This window comes from Ornithodoros turicata, chromosome 7, assembly GCF_037126465.1.
Source record: "Ornithodoros turicata isolate Travis chromosome 7, ASM3712646v1, whole genome shotgun sequence".
Classification (NCBI taxonomy): domain Eukaryota; kingdom Metazoa; phylum Arthropoda; class Arachnida; order Ixodida; family Argasidae; genus Ornithodoros; species Ornithodoros turicata.
The window spans coordinates 48,174,520-48,194,313 of NC_088207.1; the positions used below are offsets into that span (position 1 = coordinate 48,174,520).

The 19,794-nt window shown below is 46.4% G+C and overlaps 1 protein-coding gene across 2 annotated transcripts; it reads left to right on the top strand.

Annotated features, from left to right (window-relative positions):
• The first annotated feature begins 581 nt into the window (after positions 1–581).
• LOC135401341 (transmembrane protein 272-like) lies at positions 582–19,698 on the top strand. 2 transcript variants are annotated; one of them, XM_064633695.1, is made up of 7 exons: positions 582–685; positions 8,608–8,683; positions 10,069–10,173; positions 11,038–11,071; positions 11,863–11,922; positions 12,425–12,628; positions 16,380–19,698. In XM_064633695.1, exons 3-7 carry the CDS (start codon positions 10,105–10,107, stop codon positions 16,559–16,561), a joined length of 549 nt encoding a protein of 182 aa, XP_064489765.1. In that variant the 5' UTR covers positions 582–685; positions 8,608–8,683; positions 10,069–10,104; the 3' UTR covers positions 16,562–19,698. The 2 variants fall into 2 exon arrangements, with proteins under 2 accessions (XP_064489765.1, XP_064489764.1); XM_064633694.1 differs by lacking the exon at positions 11,038–11,071.
• The last annotated feature ends 96 nt before the right edge of the window (positions 19,699–19,794 follow it).

The window sequence follows — 19,794 nt, forward strand, 5'->3', positions numbered from 1 at the left end:
TTGGAAAAGTTACCTGAAAAAGACACGAGTTCCGCTGAAAGTTGCTACGGCGCAAAAGTACCGAGTTAAGTTACAAGTTACAAAAAAGAAGTTAGTTACAGTAACGAGTTACCTTGAACTTTGCAGTTTTCTGCGTTTTTGTGAAAAGCAGATATGTTTCAATACAGCCAGTACGTTACAACCAACACGCCCTTCCCGTTTTATCTCTGCAATACGATCAATGACATTTATTCGTAACGAGGGGGGGGGGGATATGTTTATTAAGGATAAAAGAAAGGAAAGGTTAGCCAGGCAGAGAGCCGGCTTGCTATTCGTAGCGAGCTTCTGTGTGCGCGTACTAAGGTACGTACGAAATATGCCAAGGCGATGTAACGTTATTTGCCAGAAAGAGGAAATTTTTCATGTCAGATGAAGCAATACATTGGAGGCCACCCCTGTGAGTGCCACGCTGATTCACACCGCCGCCGCCGCCGCCGATGGCCAAAAATGCATGCAAAAATGGGGCCACCGCCGCCGCCGAAAAAGAGAGCATGCGCGCGTACTTCTAGCCTGTAGGGGTAGGGCACTCCTGCCAAGAAGGCCACAGACGCTTTGATGCGCGCGCTGCCAACGGCTCCACTTGGTCTGGTTCTCCGTATAAACTCGGAGTGGCTCAACTGCGGCCGATTGCTCCGACCACCTCTGGGTAAGGATACTTTTATATTTTACGCGACTACTTTTCTTTTCGACTCAGAGTCTTCATGACATGCTATACTACGCGAAAATGTCGCAGACGGTTGGAGCAGGATTGGCCGCCTTTTGTTGGTTCTCTGCAATCATCGGGAGGGGTGTGGTCGTATATCTTCCGCTTGGAGTGTGTGGTGAACGTTGTTACTCTTCGCCCGTCTATTTTTGACACTCTATAATAAGAAAACGTGTTCTGTTTCTCTGCAGTGTTGCCCCAGTCCTCGACATTGTCCTATTCTCCTAAAGGCGTTCTCATAAAAGGCTGGCACAACACAAACAAAATGTCTGGAGTTGGAGTTGGACGGACTAAAAATAGCTAGTATCTAGCTATGTGTGTTTTTTGTTTGTTTTTCGGCTTCGCTGCCTGCAAGACGAACGAAGCATGTATGACATTATAAACAAAAACAAAAATTACATGAGAAAGTAATGAACGTGATACAAAAGCGTTGTACAAGAACAACACTGGACGCTGGTCGTTGGATATGGGCGGCACGTCCACACTGCCCTGAAAACCATAAAGCAAAACTAAGATGAACATACAGAGTATTCCATGGGGGGATGTCACTCAACTCCTCAAAACTAGGTTTCACTTAAAAATATATACATAGCTGCTCATGCAGACTTTTGCTATACATGCCCTTCTACACCGCTTCCGGTTTGTTGCCAACACGACATCCGGTTTCGCAACAAACACGGTCTGCGCCAACCGTAACGGCGACTGATACTGTTATCGCTTCTGATTTGAGCAGAGAGAGGACCGTATACGCCTTTTTACGGCAATTCAAATCGCCACAAAGAGGCGTACGCCTCCCATTTTCAACAAATCAGGAAAGTGAAGGCTATCATTCTGCATGATGGCGGGTTCCGAGCGTCCTTAGTCGCGGAAGGACCGGAAGTCTTCGTGGCACCGAAAGCTGTGATGTGGCCTTGTTTAGGTTTACACGAGAATCTCGTGTATAGATCGAGACCGTTTGAATAGACCGCTCCCTGTTTGTGAACAAATGACGTCATAGTGTTCGACGGCGCCACCAGTTTGGTAGAGTTGAACTACTACTCGAAACTAGGGGCGAACAAGTTCCCCCCTGGTCTAGAGGGGATTACGATGGTCCCTGAAAGGGACGAGACCGTCGGTCCTACTCTTCTTTTAATAGGAGGCAGCGAACAATTGCCCATTCGTAGAACCCCTCCCTCCCCTTACGATTTGTTTCGGCTTCATTCTGATTACCAACGTCGCGATGACGTTTCTCGGGTAGAGGTCTATTGGTGTCACGCATTAATTAAGCTAATTTGATAACTGAGCTAAAAAAAACTGCCAAGCAAAGGCAGCGTTTCTCTTCCTGAATTCAAAAGCCATAACACGCTATTCCAATCAAAATCTAGGGGTTTTTCACAGGATTTGGACAAACATTTGACAGCCAAAAGTCAGTTGCGGGACGAAGCACGCTCTGTGATATTTACGTTTGGCGACGACCATAGGCTTCCGAATTCGGGAAGAAAAAAATGCTGCCTTTGCTTGACAATTTTTAGAGCCTAATTAATACGTCACACGACCGTAACCGGTCTCGTCATCTTGTGGCAAAAATTTCTGATGGGGTGTATTCCAAGTAGTTTCATAATTTTCTGAAGCAAAACCTATTTTTAGGGATTGAGTGACATCCTCGTGCGAAACACCCTGTATATAGAAATCACACTGTTGTGTGTTAGGCACACTCTGCTCTGCGGCGTTCTGTTAAATAAATGAATATGGTTTGCACCTACTCACGGCTAATGATAAAAGCCATATAACATGTCAAACATATACTCAGCTGGGAACTTGCTTTTAGAATCTTTAAAAAATGTGATGCATACATGCATTTACATCCCAAATTCAACAAAGCCGCTACGATAGGAAAATTACAAAGCACACGGTCCACTCCGACAGACCATACCATGTGTTTACAAACCATTTACCTACAATTAACTAATCTGGCACTAACGTACGTTCTACAAGTAGTTGTGATCAAGGTTGCTCAATTGAAAAGCTCTCTGTGCGGGGTTCATCCATGCACGTTGACTGAATTCTTGCGGTTAATTCTGTCCTTGGGATGGATTGGATTGGATAAGAAAGAAAAATATAGAGGCGTTAGTCCCGACCCAGTCAGGACTGGCTACTGCAAAACGCGTTTGTGGGTGGAACAATATAGCCAGAAAAAAAACAACAACAACAATAAAAAAAACAGAAAAGAGGCAGAGTAGGTCAAGCAGAAGAAAGCATAAAGGAAAAAATGGGCAAGGAAAAGGGGAGATGTTAGGCACAGAGAAACACTCACGGGTTCACAATATCAGAGACTGCGCGAACACAAGAGTGTCGCAGAAGTTGTCACAGAGTTGTCCTTGGCATCATGACGAAGCCAGGTCACGATTGCCTTTTCAGTTTCGGCCGCAGTCCCGCAATTCGTAGTCCTGCTTATAGCACCCGCGAGAGTAATTTAAATATGTTGTATGAGTTCTATTTTTACAATTCTGGTGAGCAAGGGCAAACGTAACTGTTGCGAGGTTGGAACACACACAGACTATAAACAAAACACAAGCCTTCAAACACGAACAGCAGAAATACGGCAGTTGTAAGAAAAAAGGCAGGCAGCGGCTGGATTTTAGCCATCAGTTTCGTCACGCTGGCATCTGCTTTCAGTCGCCAAAAAGTATAGATACCAGCTTGGGCCAACTAGAGCACTTGGCAGATAATCAAGAGGTGCGTGGTCCCGCCGATGTCTGGCTTTTTGGACAACTACAATATTTGTGTTGCCTGTTGCTTTTGTGTTATGACTGAAGAAAACAAACACAAACTGAACATTGTAAGAGAGGGCCCCATCTCATCGCCATCATTGTTGTTGTTGTTGTTGTTGTAGGAGAGTATGCGAGGAGACATGAGAAAACACACAACAGACACGGTCGGCGCTCTTGCTTCCCGCACAATGTTCAGCCCTTACTAGCACACTGTATTTCTCTTAGCAGTCCCAAACTGTTTTCCTGTCCTGTTTCGAACATGACACTGCATGGTGGGCTAGTGACGAATAATGTATAACTTATATGTGCAACATCCATTGTTAGCTGAGTCTTACTAAAACAGAGTAATGCAAACTGCGTGTCACTTGTACGTATGAACAAGATTAAAGAACCGGATACCCACATCCTCACTAGTGTCGGAAGCCCCTTCAAAAAAAAGAAAAAGGAACGAATGTCACAACCGCAGGCAATAGGCCACAGCGTATAAGGGGATATTGACCTATTGCGCACCTGGGCTGCAGGAAGACTGCTTCTCCACTTTCAGTTTACACCTTCGTGCACCGGATAGCACGCTTCAAGACAACTGCCAGGGTTACCCGATACCGCATCACATGCTTCACGTCACCTGATAGATCTCGAGGGTGCCCGCTCCCCGAAAGCGCCTGCCGATTTGTTTAGTCTTGTCCTTTTGGCTCGTGTGTTTTTGTAATATCATAACCCGGGAACCCTTGCTGAGTCAGTCGAGTTCTGGACGCCGACTCATTAAGACGCAAGTGTGGCGTCGTTTCTGTAACTGTGAATTAGTTCCACTAAGTGTGAATGTAGTGACGCTGAACAAACCAGTTATCCAGTTTAACGATGCGTCGCTTTGCTCCTCCTGGACGACAACACTACCCACAGCTGGCCAGAGAACTCCCAATCGGACATCGCGAGCTGTGACACTAGCTATGAGGCACATGCGAAATCAGCAATTGCAGAATGGAAGCAAACTATTCGTTCGTGCTATACTTTTGTTCTAGCAAGGAATAGCAAGCCGACCTTCGATCAGGCTGACCTTTCCTCAATAAACGTATATCCCCCCTCCCCCCTCCCGTTCAACATGACACAGCAGCTGCCAACGGATGTGGGCGTAGCCCGCTCATCAAAAATAAATGAAATGGGTGTCTTATGCCGCAGCGGGGAAACACGGACCGAAACGTCTGAAACAAACAGGCCAGTTGCACGGGCTGTGCGGTTCCCCGCTGAAACATCGGACAACATAAATCCCCCCCCCCCCCCCGTTCTGCTCCGGATGTGAAATGAAAGAGTGTCCAGATCGTGCCTCCGTCATCACTAAGGCCCTCGGTTTTCTGCTGCGACAAATTCAAAATTCCTCGGCACTGGCTTGTCATTTGTTTGTCAGTTCCGCGATTTTCCGCGCGGATAGCAGTCAACGGCTGGTTGAAACGCGAGACACTTTATTTTCTGGGATAATGTGGGAACAAAAATATTTTATAAAGTTACAGATTCAAAGCACTGTTGTGTCTCAGCATTACATACATGATATCTTGCGTTCTCCTCTGATGCGGTCTGTCGCCTGCAATCATTTTATACCTGTTAAAATATCTTTCAGGATCGACAGTTTATTTCCAGGAGAGAGTAGCTGAGTAACAAAGACAGTAAATAGATAGAGAGAGAGAGAGAGAAATACATGATGACGATGATATGGTAAAATAGATAGAGTCACTTTATAGGAAGGACTTTACAATACATGCCCTGGAAAGGTTACATCTTTAGGACAGCTTTTTTTTTTTTTCCTGGGATGTAGACATTATTTATGTGTGTTAACTTTTTGAAGTGCACTTCCCAGACATCAAATCAGAGTCCCCCACTGTCACCGCTAAACTGCACACGGGAGGGACGCCGCCCCTTCCTCAGGCGAAGTATGCACAATAAACTTGGGCTAACGTGTTCTTAAGCTAAACTACAATCTTTCTGTGTGTGTGCTGCAGCATGGACAATTCCGTAATGCAGGCTTCACCTCATGCAGGAACGCGTCAGGTGAAGCCCACTTTCGGGAGGTGTCGTTCGTACTTGGCGAATAGTAGAATATCCGAAAACCCGAATATTTAATAATTACTAATAATTTGATCAACGCGGCCACCTTCGCGTGTATCATTGAGATAACGGCATCACATCCGACATTGCGTCCACCATGCACCTTTAGATAATCGCCGCAATCCCAAACAAATGTTGCTGTGGTAACTACAGGTTCGTGGAAAGGCGAGCCCTCCCACAGCACAAGTGGGACACTCGAAACACTCTTTCCCTTTATTTCTCGAAAGTGCCCCTATCGAAGGCGCCTCCGTACCGTTCTATTGCCTCCAGGTTCTCTTCGTACTGTATACTTCTCTTGGTTTATCGGTGATGTACGACAGGGCTGTCCTGTTCACTTTTCCGTTGCCTGTTTCGGACGACTTTGCGCGGGATCACGCCTTCACCCGGACGACGAGCACCATAACTGGCGCTTCTTAATGGTACTGGTGAAATCTGGACAGGTGGCAACCCTGAGGACAATTTAGAAGAGAGCCCGTATTGAAATCGACATCGCTTGCGTGCGATCCACAGGGGAGGCATCGGAGGCATCCAAGGCATCCATGCCTCCCCAAGGGGAGGCATCCGTAGACGAAAGCGTGCTGGGCGAACGCAATGCATCCTGGACAGGTCCTGGTCGCACGTCACAGCAAACGTCAGGGCTCACGTGACCTTAAAGATGGCGGCGCCCGTGATCGGCGGCCAAACAGTTTGTAAACAATGCGGTTGTTGTTTCTGCGCAACGTTTTGGATGTCTTTCGATCACGGTAGTCATTTTTATCCGATAATCTCACAGTTGGACGTGCAGTTTCGCACATAAGGCCTCGTGCTGTTGACGACTTCCAAAGATGTGATGACGACCGCGCGTTGAGTCACTGAGCCGATGCGATGTACTCAAACTAAGGAGAAATGGGCTACCATGTTGCGGAAGAAGCACCGCATAGTTTACGCTGGCAAAATACGTTCATCTCTTGGCGTTATGACGACGGAAATATGTCGGTAAGCGGCAAAACGACATGTAAACAAAGTCACATGACCTCAAAATTACATTTTCTATGACGTGCGACCAGGACTAGATGTCAGTTTTGCCAAAAGCACCCGCTTGATGGTAGTTACAACACTGGCGGGTTTGTGTCACCCCTGTGGTGCGATCGGTGGGAAATGTTTTGTGTAACTGCATAACCGCGTTGCGACAGCGGGAGCAATGAGAGTGTTAAGGCTGTTTTAGAGTCCGACGGAGCGGGGCGTAACGACGCGCAGCGCATCGCGAGCAACCGCCGGTGAGTTAATAGTTGGACGACGCCCTGAGAAGCTTGGTGCGGTGGCAACGCGAATTGCCACCGCGCCGGGACTGGGGCCGGGGAAAGGGTTACAAGCCGTCGGGTGACTCCATTAATTGTTGATAAGATAGCTCTGATTCCCGCTCTCACCGCGCGTGTTTGTTCCGGGGGTAAGGCTTGTAACCCTTTCGCCCCTCGTGTGGCTTGTCAATGTAACGTCCTTCCTTCGCAGCTTTGCGCTCAAACTACGAGCCGTCAAAAAACAACAACAATAACAACAACATAGATGAATGGATGATGATGATGATGATGTGGGATGTTTCCCTGCGTTGAGTGCAGGACCCTACCCCATTCCAAAAAGGTTCACATGAAAGGATGACGAGGGAAGGAAATCCCTACAGTCCTTCAAAAAAGAGGCGAAGGCAAGGGCATTTCCACCGATTTTCGTCGAATTTATCTCGGCAATTGCCATTGCATTACGAGTGGGATTAAGTGCTATACTGAGTAAAATGACCACGGGGATCCCATTTCCGCAAAGAAAACGTTAAGTAGCCTTGGGAAATTTCGAAGTTCAGTTCGAGAAATTAACTTTCCGTCAATCGAAATGAAATAAAAATGTTACCAATATGTGGCAAACGTTACTGGCAGAAGAAAAAAATCCCTCGACCGCATGTCTCTCCGGGGCCTACGTTATTTACTATGAATTTCTAACATGGTTGGTGGACAACCCCGTATCATACACGACGGATGGACTATAGCGACAAGCAAAACAAGCAGAAAAGCCGGGAAGACGTGTGACTTTCTTCTTCAATGCAGTGTCCATGTTTTGGGGGTACCAACCGTACTACAATTACAGTAGCATAAACATGACAGCGCCAACGAAAGGAGCAATGATAAGTCGGATCCCCACACGTGGGTAAATTTTCCAGATATGACTGCTTTCCCGCTACGAAATGTGAAAGTTTCCTGTAGTGGTTTCGTTGCGCTGCGCCGAATCGCGTCAGACTACGATCCCGGTGGGATAAGGAAGCGTGGCGTAGCGAACGCTAGTAGCGGACCGCGGACTAGTGCGGACCGCGTGCGGCGATGGCTGTAAACCAGCCTTTACACAAGCGCTTATAATGGTCTTGTCACGTGCTTTTGTGTAAGTCTCATCTCCATCCCACTCACTGAGGTAGGGTCATGAACGGATCATTTCTACGTGCCGTGTGTCTTTTGTGCGTCCCGGTTTTCGTTTTCCCCCTTTTCTTGTCTTTTTTCTCTCTCTGTGGCACTTTGTCGCCCGTCTCGGCAGGCAGACCGCCCTCCTTCTTATTTTTTTACTTCTTTCGATAACCGATAACCCCCCCACCCCCCACCCACCCCCATCATGCACGTATAGCTATTGTTGTAGTCGTCGTCGTCGTCGCCGCCGCGGCCGCCGCTGCTACACTGCAAATGTGTGTCTTATGAAAAAAAAATTGTGTGTGGCTTATGACGCGATTTGTAAATGGTTGTCGTCTTGGGGATCGATCACTTGTCGGTCGTCAGCGACCGTTGATGTGAAATGAAAGAGAAATTCGAGAATATAAGACCCGAAAAACTGTTAAGACTGTTACGTGACGTCCTCGGTTGGCAGCCTGACATCTCGATGGGCTATGCTAAAAAAAATTTTAAAAAAAGACAGAAAAGAAGGAAATGTTATTTTTTCTCTCTCTCTCTTCTCTTTCTGTGCTCTGGGTTTGTGGAAACATTAATCTCTTTTGTCGCTCTCTTCTACTAGCTCAATACCATCGCCTGGCATACGGCATACCAACCTTGAAGCCAGCCAGGAAGTACTCAAGAAAGCAGGATGTCCTGTAAGAGAACCTCGGATTCACCAGTTGATATGAATGGCCTAAACCTTCTTCGAATCGATCTATGCGTGGAGCCTTTGTATGGCTCGACGTGTGTTTTACACCTCAATCAAGGTTCTATGTATATAGCACCATGACGACAATCTCAACTGATTGGAGCACAGTGCAATCCAGGCTGAATCAATCTCCGTCACATTGGGCGAAAAATGCATTGTGTCATATCATGTGCGATCGTATTACTCGATTAGCTACTTACTAGCTAAGAAGTCATTTTTAACACTGTTTTAAAACTGTTTTCTTCCGATGAAACTGTTAATTAGGCCAGTAAGACGCACCATGAGAAGTACCGTCGAACCCCATTTATCCGGACTTGACCGATCCCAGCGAAAATGTCCAGACAGCGGGGCATCCGGATAAGTGAAACACGATATTTTGAGCTGCCCACGGGGCCCATATTCATTTTGCAATGCATATGACACTGCCCATACTCATATGTGCACGATTACTAAAGCACCAAGACCTCCTAACCTCTTAGTTATAGCACTAACTTCAGGAACAGCACTGTTTTGCTAAAAAAAAAGAAAGACACAGCAGCTCTGAGCGCATTTCGGACCTCTTGGAGTATCACCACATGTGCTTCTTCAGTGTCGTTATGTGATTCGCGATCGTCGTCATCGCAATTGACAATATCAACGACGTCTTCATCAGAAATGATGGCACACGTTTCATCACAGCCGTCCACATCGAGGTACTCGAAATCTGCTGGCGGACTTTTTGACTGATTCGGACTTATTTTGACTTATTTTCGGACTGAAGGTCCTTCCTTCCTCTGCAGCTTCAAACGACTGATCTGGTCATCCCCCCGCATGGGTACAACGGGAAAAAGGGAAATCGTTGAAGCATAGTACGGAGTAATTCACTCTATACGCATAAGGTTGTCGTCCCCCGCCTGCGAAAATGTATTTAGCACAGTGACTCTAACCTAACCCAAGACCAGACAAGTGAGGCAGGTTGTTGGGTACTTTCCTATAGTTGTTCCTGGAAATTCTTGTCTGGATCCAAAAGTTGATGCCCGGATAAATTAAAATGCATAAAATCTGTCCCGCACGATTTTTGTCCGGATAACGCGGAATCGGGATAAGTTTAGCCCGGATAAACGGGGGTCGACAGTACGAGTATAATGACCGGATGTTGTGTTGGGTTGGGTATAGGTAACCCCCAAAATATACTTTGCACGAAGACGAAATTGCATTGACCGAAAACAGTTTTACGTGCACAGTAAAAAAAGCATTCCGACTGCTGGTGTGTGTCCAACGTAACAATTTCTAATTTATGACTTTCCAGAATGGCAGAATCAATGTGCGCTTTTTTTTTCACCTATCCTACAGTGACGAGAGAGGGATCAATGATCGCAAGAATGCGAGATGCGAAGTCAGGAAGCGACAATACAAAAGAGTATGTCGCCACTCTCTCAGCCATCATATGCGGTTCAGGTAAGGTTACTCGTCTTACTAAAGCGAGTTGGGCGTTCCCAGGATTATTTCTAAAAAGGTGGGGGTCAAGGTGCTTCCAGGAGGGGCAAGCGTGCAACCCCCAAATCACACCACCACCACTATCACCTCCTCCTCCTCCTTTTCTGGAGGCGGACATTGTGGACTGTTCGGGGCTTCAGAGGTTCCTGTTGTGACGTATGAGAATAATCATTACGACCTATGACTAAAGAGCACACTATTTTCCCGAGCGACCTTGGAGCTCCATAGTGGTCACGGCCCCCCCATGGGTGTAGGGAAAAATGGCCCCGGAAGAAATGGTCCCGACGGCTAAGGCGGAAAAAATGGTCCCGCGCGCGACTGGGAAGTCGCGCGCAGGGAACTGCCAACGGTGAACTGAAACTAACCTGGACGTATCAATAACCTAATTAATCTGATAGTAAACTAACCAGCATGCTGCGCTCCCTTTCCACTTTCCTTATGTGGCAAGCAAGAGAAACTCCGGACGCGGGACCATTTTTTCTGCCCTTGCCGTTGGGGACCATTTCCTCCGGGACCATTTTTTTTTCGCGACTATTTTTTTCCGGAACCCGCCCACCTTTCTCCCCCTTTTTGGTACGCCCAGGGTTATTTGTTTCATTTTACCACTTTCTCGCAACTCCTTCAAAAGGCTCAAAATGTTCCGTACATATTAGTGTGACCCTGTAGGGTATTTTCCGTCGTATTTTTCTGAGAAGCGCGTGCACCATAGTCAGGATAAAACTATTTGAGTGGTATACAGATGAGGCTTGTTCCTTTTACTTGTACTTATATTTCTTGCCATTTACTCTTCTTTTTTTATATGTTTATATTTCTTCTTCGTTCTAGTGTCAGGGATATAAAGAAAACGACACGGATATAGGTGAAAGAAGGAAGTCACCGAAAATGTTGGCCAGCTGCAGGACTGGAACCCACATCATCTGGATTATCGGTCCAAGGCTCTACCAATTGAGCTAAGCTTTTTCTTTCTTTTTTTTTATTTTTATTATTATTATTATTTTTTCTACCGCTAGCTCCCACTAGCACACAAGTAGCACCGAAGCAGCTCGCCCTTCTGGATCTTTTGAGAGCAGGCCACGTCGATTATTGACGCTTATACGTCGTATCTTCAGTGTGCGTGTGTCCTGTGTCCCTCTGCCGCTCTCCCATGTTGTCGCTGTGCACTTCGTAAGGCTATGTGATATTAGAAGCTGTAAACAGTGTATATTCTTGGCGTCACCCTTGTACGTATCATCATTGCATTAAAGGTTGAAAACCGGAAACACTATCCTAGCTCAATTGGTAGAGCCCTGGACTCCAGAGGATGTAGGTTTGAGTCCTGCAGCTGGCTAACCTTTTCAACGACTTCCTTCTTTCATCGTTCATTGTTCTTACGCACTTGAGGCTTTCTGTGTTTGTCCTTTCTCTGTGTTCCAGCCTCAGGGCATCAATTTCCATCAAGCTTGACACGGATATAGTTTTTGCTTTGTTGTTAAGGCAAAGAAACGAAGAAACGAGAAACAAGTCAAAATAAAGTTGTTGTTGAAACGAAGAGAGAATCAAATAGCCAGGCAATTTGGAGTGGCCGAATTTTCCAGCCGAATTTCTTTTGATGAGCAACCAACTGCTCATCAACGTTTTTATTCGTTTCTCTTTTTTTTCTTTCTTTTTTAGTGATCGTCTTAATCCTGTCGCTGGTACTTGGTGCACTACAGATAGCAGGGATTGTAATAGGTACGTACTCTATTTACCTAATACCTAGTTTTATTATTTTAAAACGCAGCACAGCCGCGCTGGAAAAGTACGAGACACCGAGAAAAAAAAAACGAACAAAATGGCAGTCTCGCCCGTGGTGGGGGTGGTGGTGGTGGTGGTGGTGACGAACCGGCTTGCCGTTGTTGGCCTCACGTATGTGGGCTGCGTCACGACTACTAGCCAGGATGGGATGATATGGTGTGATAACAGATGAAGGAATGATGACGACCGAAATTTAAGATTTAGGGCTGTCACTGCCGAGTTGCCGAGAAGTCCAAGCAGTACTTATAGCCTTTGAGCGAGGCCAGATTCGCCTAGCCAATCTCGCCCGTTGTTGCGAGACTGGCAAGCTTTCTGCCAATGGCCGTTTCCCATTTGTTTCCTGTGCAATGTCGAAAGAAAGACCGACCTATCACGGTTTACACGATAGGTAGTCATTGTAAGGCGAAATGCTGATAACAACACCCACTGAACATTTCAGGCGCATTACACCTGAACGACTGTCCCGTTCAGAGGTTCATCCCCATCTTCCTGGTTACCGGAGGAAGCATTGGAATCGTAAATGTAATTTTGGGTGGCTACAAGCGGCATCGAAGTTCCCGAGATGACGAGAGCTCTTCTAGCACCGGCCTAACATGCTGTAGCTACATCATTCAATGTTTCCTCCTCGGATGGTTTATAGCAGGTAGAGTAGTCACTACATCATTGCAAAGAATGCATAATAAACAAAAAAGCGAATGATGACGTAGATGTTTTGTGGAGAAACTAGTAACCGAATTCTCTGCCCAAATTGCACGGGGAGTTACCCAGTTAAATCTGTCATAAATCGGTCGGTCGGTCGGTCAGCCAGTCAGTCAGTCAGTCCCTCCGTCCGTTCATGGATTGGATAGGATTGCAATGGACGCTTCTTGCAATTTACCGCTTTAATGAGCGCCACACAGAACGCAAGGCACGTCGGTAATTGTCGTCTGCCATCCGTTTTTGTTCCACTGCCTGTAGAACCGCCGGTGCTGGTGCCGATACGATGTTTTAAATTAAACAACATTATCAGCTGGAATAAAAAAGGCAAGAATGTTTTTTTTCTATAAAGCTCAGTGATTAAAAAAAACTTGTACAGCACAGTGCCGTTTTTCTTAGTATGTCGTCGTGCTCGGTGGCCAGGTAGTTTCATTTAAGAGATATACGGTTTATTTTTTTGTCGACATGTTATTTAATTAAGGCGGACTCGTGCGATCTATTAACGTTCACTTCCAGAGAGGGTTGGCTGCACCGTCCCAAAATAGTTTTCTTCACTTTTCTGTTCTCGCGTGCTCTAAGGAAGTAATATAATCGGCGCAAGAGTGAAGAACATCCTAGCAATCGACCAAGCCATTATTTTTATTGCGGGGTCCCCGAAATCCACCATTAAGAATAAACGTTTAAGAACAAAACATTCAAGAATAATCCGCTTAAAAAATACACGGTTCAAAATATATCTCCCCCCCAAAAAAACGGCTTACTATCCGCGCTTAGAGATCACCGTTTAATAATCCACCATTAAAAATAAACTGTTTCAAAATCCCCTCGCCATCTAGCACGGAGGCGGACTGATTGCAATTTACGCCGGGTTATGTCATGTTATGTTAGGTTAGTTTAGTTTGGTTTCGGTTAGTTTGGGATAGTTTAGGCTAGTTTGCTCCTGTGAGGTTAGGTTAAGCCCCTTGCTTGCAGTTCACCTTGATTTGGGCCATACCACATGACTCTAGCAACTGTAGGGTGGATTTGGGGGGATTCTGAAACGATTTATTTTTAACGATATATTCTTAACCGCGGATTCCTTAGCGTTTTTATTTAAGCGGGAATACTTCGGCGGTGCGTTTTTATATATCTTACGCGGCTAGCAGGAGACCTCCATCGACACCATTGTCACGGGGTCCACACTGAGAACGGGAGCCTCCGTGATCAGGTTGTTGTTGACACAGTCGGAGCGTTGGGGAAGGACGGCTAGACTTGCAAGTGACACGAAACTCGACACACGCTCAAACTTAAACTAAATTCACTACATCGTGAAATGCAAGAAGAAGTAAAAACTCACAGGTAGGCCACTTCAAGATCGTTATCACACGGAATATTATGCACTTTCTAATTCACGTTGCCACCCAGGCTTAATAGGAACAGCTCTCGTTGTCGCACAGGCTCTACTGCACTTTCTAAAATAGTTGCCACACAGGCTCTAGTAGTTTCTAAATAGACGACTTAGGAAAATCCCAGATAGCTAGCGCCGCTTTGAACTATGGGAACTTGCTGGTAACAGAGGAGGAGAAGATCTCCTAACTATTTCGGTTCCTTCCCTCTCGGTCGATTATTTATGAGGGGTCAAGGTCACAGAAAACGAAACGTGAAGGACGGTTCATTCCAGTAATCTCCCAGGATGTAATGCGTACGCGAGGAGCACTGGGGTTTATCTAACAGGGTTGTTGTACACGCGCTAATACACTTTCTATAAACCGAGTTGCCACACATACTCTATAGTACAGTGTCGAAGTTAAGAAGGAAAAGAAATCTAGTCCGTCATCTACATACGCCGTTGGAGATAAGGAGACACATTAGCGCGCCAGGTGAAATACTGCAGCGCCACCATGGGGGAGGGCTCCGCGTAGTGTCATGCGGTCTGTCTTAACAGCCTATACGGAAGCAAAGTGAGTGTGATGTATTACATTATCTAGCGGAGGAGGCAGAGTGACGCCTCTGTGCGCAGCCATCCTGTCTGCCCGCGCAGTAATATTTTGAGCACTGACGGACTATATTCCTTTTCTTTCTTAAGTTGAACACGACTATAGTACGGTCTCTAAAACAGTTGCCACACAGGCGCTTCAGATACACTTTCTGAAACTGAGTTGCCACACAGGCTCTGGTACACTTTCTAAGCAAGCTGCTACAGAGGATATTACAAATATAAACCAACTTGTAAGAGTATTATCTGAGGACAAGGAAGTTCTCCGAGTTGGGGTCGCCGATGTCGTCTTGATGTTCCTTTGCACTCCTCGATGTCTTGCGGTCACACTTCACCACACTTCACAAGCCGGAACACACTTTGCGGTAGTTACAATTCGAACATATATCTAAAGTTAGCTAGATGGCATACTCCAGTCCAAAATACTTCCCCGGTAGATTGCATTTACTGCCTCGTTTCGCTCCGAGAGCGACCTCTCCGCTAAAAGTCCCAACGTACATATCTGTCACTGCCAAGATGGTGACTGCGGACTCACTTTTTAAGAACGTCTATGGCGAATTTTTGTTCGCAGGGTTCCCGTAAACCTTGCTAAATTTCTACACGAAACAAGTACAGGAGTGTTCTCCTCGAGTTTACCTTGGGAATGACACATGTTTGAAGGCCTGATGCGATCCACTGATTTTTTGGCGAATTAAAGTTTTCAATACATTGGAGTCTATGGGCGATGCAACAAAATCGCTTCTCTCGGCCCGCCCGCCCATCCGCGATATTTGGGCCAAAATGATGTCATTCCCTAGAGTAGCAACCTGGGAATCGATTGCAATCAACAAATCCGACAATCTTACTGCAGTTGTCCAGGTCCCTGCGAATATCTTAAACGTTTATTCTTAATGGTGGATTTCGGGGACCCCCCAGCCTCTTCATAGTAAGGATCGACGTCTATGGACGTATGGTCCTACGTCAAGAAGGTCAAAACAGCTTTGAGGGCAGAGCGTTGGCTGGCTGGGTTTGGCCAGGGACCAAGCAATTTTGATAGGGCTAGAAGGGGCGAGAGTCCAGCTGACTAAAAGACCCGAATTGTGCGGTACGGAAAGAGATTGAAAATACCGATAATATCCCAGAAAATGAGAAAAATTGCTTTATTTCATAATCGATGGTCCGTACTACGTCGGAAAACTGTTGTCATCTTGCCTGTCAGGTGGCAGTCTGCGCTGAAATCAAATATGCAAAAAAGCAGTCGCTAAAAACGCCAGGCATTTTGCAAGAAATAATGCTTGTTTTCGTGTAATGACAATAATAATTACAATCGTGTAATAAAAAAAATGCGAGGTGTGCAGTGCAGAGTGGCTTTATAGAAGTTTTAAACTGCCGTTGGGCTCAGACAATGGGAGGGAGGGTTCGCCTTTCGTGGGCGAATAAGTAGTGGCTATCTCATTACGCGGAAACTGTCATTCGGCCGAATGTCATTGCATATCTTCGTATAGCACGGCATGAATGTCCTTAAGACTTAACTCATTACGCACTTAAATGTCATTTTTCGCGCCTGTGTCTCAGGGGTATTAGAAGTTTCAGCTTCTCCACCCTTGTGCCGTTACGTTAAGAAGGAAAGCTCAAACTGCGGTTTCCTTATCGCTTGCATAGAGGACGTAACGGGTGAATCACGTCCCTTTTGTATTGCTCTCAAGGTAACGTCATGTGTCATTTCGCATTCCGTTTCTTGCAGGTTGCGTCTGGGTCTACGGCAGCTACCTGCCAAACTTTGATGATCCCGCAAATCCAAAGTACTGTGACAAGACCCTCTACTACTTCGCTTTCTCAACACTCACTGCCTGGCTCGTAATAAGCGGGGTCTTCATCGTTTATTCTTGCTCCATGATAATATATGTCACGTTCATGAAAGACTGACCAGCCAACCTGTAAGACGGTATAACGTTATGCGAACAGCACGATGATCGACTCATCTAATCTGAACACACACGCTTATGTAGGTATCTGGCTAAAGTGGATGTTTGGGCTCGTTGGTACAGTTGCATCTTGACGTAAGATTTGACAAAGACTACACGGACACGAAGAACACGAGACGAAAGACATACAGGGTATGCAGTAGACCCCCAGAGAGTGCACTCAATTATAGTCAACAACGATTGACCATATACCAGGAATGCAGCACGCAGCACTTTCAGCAACAAGCTATATGCATCTCAATGACTTTTCGTTGGCCGCTCTCCTTGGCCCCGTCTTGCACCCCAACCAGTGGGCTGTCACTGCCGCTCCCCTCGGTTTTCCCCGAGTCTCAGGACTCCTTAACTGCATGTAACGCTGTGCTAGTGTTTACTTCCTTCTTTCTTTCTTTCCTTTTTCTTTCTTTCCTTCTTTTACCTTCTTTTTCTTTTCCCCGTTTTTTCGTCTTGCTCTCCTTCCTTTCTTTTCGATTCCGCTTTTTTTCGGAATAGCAAGCCGGCTCTATGCCTGGCTAACCTTCCTTTCTTTTTTTTTTTCTAATAAACATATCCCCCCCCCCCCATTGACCCGCTAATGACGCATGCTGTAGCTGGCCGCATCCCGCGCATCGAGGATGCCTTGTTTCATCGGCTGCGACTGATTGTGGCACGAACTCCACTCCTCCTGTTTAAAATTAGCCAACTTCCATCACCTCTTTGCCCCACGTGTCATGTAGAAGCCGACGTGCAACACGTACTTCTTGCCTGCCAGCGATACGAAGGTCACCGGTCCAGTCTCCGGTGCCGTCTCGCTCATCTAGGCTACCGAGAGCTTTCCCTGGCGCTGCTACTTGGAGACAGTGGCCCTACAGAGCACGCTGAGGTCACGTCTGCGCTGAAACTATTCCTTCGGGAAGGTAAACTCTTGGACACTCTCTGACACCTCCTATATGACTGGTTGCACAACAACAAAACAACAACTTTATTTTGAGATGGAGAGGGGGGAGGTTCATCGCCAGAGCCGATACTCTACCAAATTGCTGGTTGGAATGGGGAGAATAAAATAATGAGCCCCTTCACAATAACGATTGAAGTCCGATGGTGTCCAGAAATGTCAGAAGAGCTTTGAGCGCAGATCGTTGCTGGGCTGGATTGGGCCAGGGACCAAGCAATTTCGATAGGGAGAAGGGGCGAGAGTCCAGCTGACTAAGAGACTCGGAGAGTGCGGTTTGGTAAGGTTGGTAGTGGGGGCAATGAAGAAGAATGTGCGCCAGATCCTCAAGAGCACCACAGTGGCAGCAGGTGGGAGAGTCAACTTGTCTCAAGCGGTAACGCCACTGAGCTGTAAAGGCCACATCGAGTTGCATTAGGTGGATTAGGTAATGCAGCATCTTGACGAGAGGTGTTTCGTGGCACACGTTAAGTGAGCGTTGGATCTACTCTGCTCAACATATATGGGGCGAGAATGTCGGTTGTCCATTGGCGGGAAGCCAGGGGTGTCACGAGGCGTCGCAGAATGGAACGGCGGTCTCCTCTCAGCAGAACAATACTGGTCCGTTTCCGATACGGGAGTGCTGCTTCTGCGGCGCTATCGGCCTGCTCGTTCCCCACGACACCACAATGGGCTGGAACCCATTGGAGAACTAGCGTGTGGCCTGCTGCGTAGACAGTGTGGTAAGCCACTAACACATCTGTGACTAGGGGTGCGGATGGACCTCGTATGCCGGAATTTTCATTAGCTTGAAGTGCAGAAGTTTGGAGTCTGTGAAGACTGCGCATTCCCGCGGGGTAAAATCAGCGATGTGTTGTAGAAAGAAAAGGATGGCGTAGAGTTCCGCAGCTGTTGAGGAGGTTAGATGTGAAAAGCGTCGTCCTTGCACTACGCCTTCGGATGGTATGACGAATGCTGAGGCGGACTTGTTGCGGGATGCGCCATCTGTATATGCTGCCGTAAACGTAGAAAACTTATCGTCTACCAGAGCATGAAAATGGGCTCGGAGGACTTGAGGGGGGGACCTGATCTTTTCTTTCCAGAAGGTTCGGAAGGCTTACGGAAGTCGGCGGTACCGGCAGAGACCAGGGGGCTTCCGGCGGTATAATGTCCTTAGCTATGAAGCCAGTGAGAGTCTGGCGTGTCCTCTGCGCTATTCTATAGAAGTCGCTTTCAGGGCGGTATCGAATTTTCCTGAGGAGCGGGTGACGAGGAATGTGAGCACGCGAACGTAGGAAGTGCCGAGCCATTTCACGTTCACGTATAACCTCAACCGGGAGTTCACCAGCTTCAGCAGGTACTTGCCGTGTTTCAGCCATTCTTGGAACTCCGCGGCACAACGATTGGGTTGCACAACGAAAGTGGGTTGAAAGGGGGTTGCACATCGATTAGTGAAGGAGGTGTCTTGTCCTGTATTTCTTCTTAATTTTTTGTGTCTCTGCTGCTTCATCTTCCTTTTTGTTTTGCTTTTGGGAATAGCAAGGGCTAACCTTTCCTTCCATCATGGCTAACCCTCTACTTCTTTTTTCTTTTTTTTTTATCAGCATTAAACATATCCTCCTTCCCTAATTCCTTTGGAACTTCCGCGCAATAACGGGTTTGCACAGAAACTGACAAAAAAGTTGCAGAATATTTATTTGTGGAAGAGTAAACGATGAAAATTTTGAGTGATGTAAACATTCGCTACCTGAAAAAAAGAAGAAAGAAAATAGAAAAGAAGGAGTGGTAATACTAGTAATGATTGTAGTAATGGGGTCGTGTTAGTGTTCGATGAACTTTGAAGACGTGCAGTGCAATGCAGTGTGCTTGTATTTTGTGACCGTGGAAATGTGCAAGTCATTGATAACGATCTTTCGCATCATCATCCTTGTGTTTTTGTATGTATTAGGTCCTTGATGTCGTGCTTCTTTTTCTTTGCTTTTTTCTTTTTTGTGTGTCAGTGGGACTTGTGCACGGTAATGTGTTTGTAACTGGCTTACTGAGATTTTTCTTTCATTTCTACTACGCGCTGTGATGCCATTCTATCTGTATGGCGGCATCCAAGACAGCGTTACGAACAAATTGTCTTCAATAAATGAAATGAATTATCTTGATCAATGTTGAACGCTTAATATTTATCCGTTTCCTTCATTGCCAGCAACGTCCCTGGTGCATGGTTAACATGCTTCGAAATGGAATGGGAAGAAAGAGAGAAAACATACGTCTTC

Bases quoted from the DNA above. Each gene is read 5' to 3' on its own strand.
- LOC135401341 (XM_064633694.1), top strand. The intron at 10,174-11,862 runs GTAAGGTTACTC...TTTCTTTTTTAG, and splicing joins AGCCATCATATGCGGTTCAG to TGATCGTCTTAATCCTGTCG. The intron at 12,629-16,379 runs GTAGAGTAGTCA...CGTTTCTTGCAG, and splicing joins CCTCGGATGGTTTATAGCAG to GTTGCGTCTGGGTCTACGGC.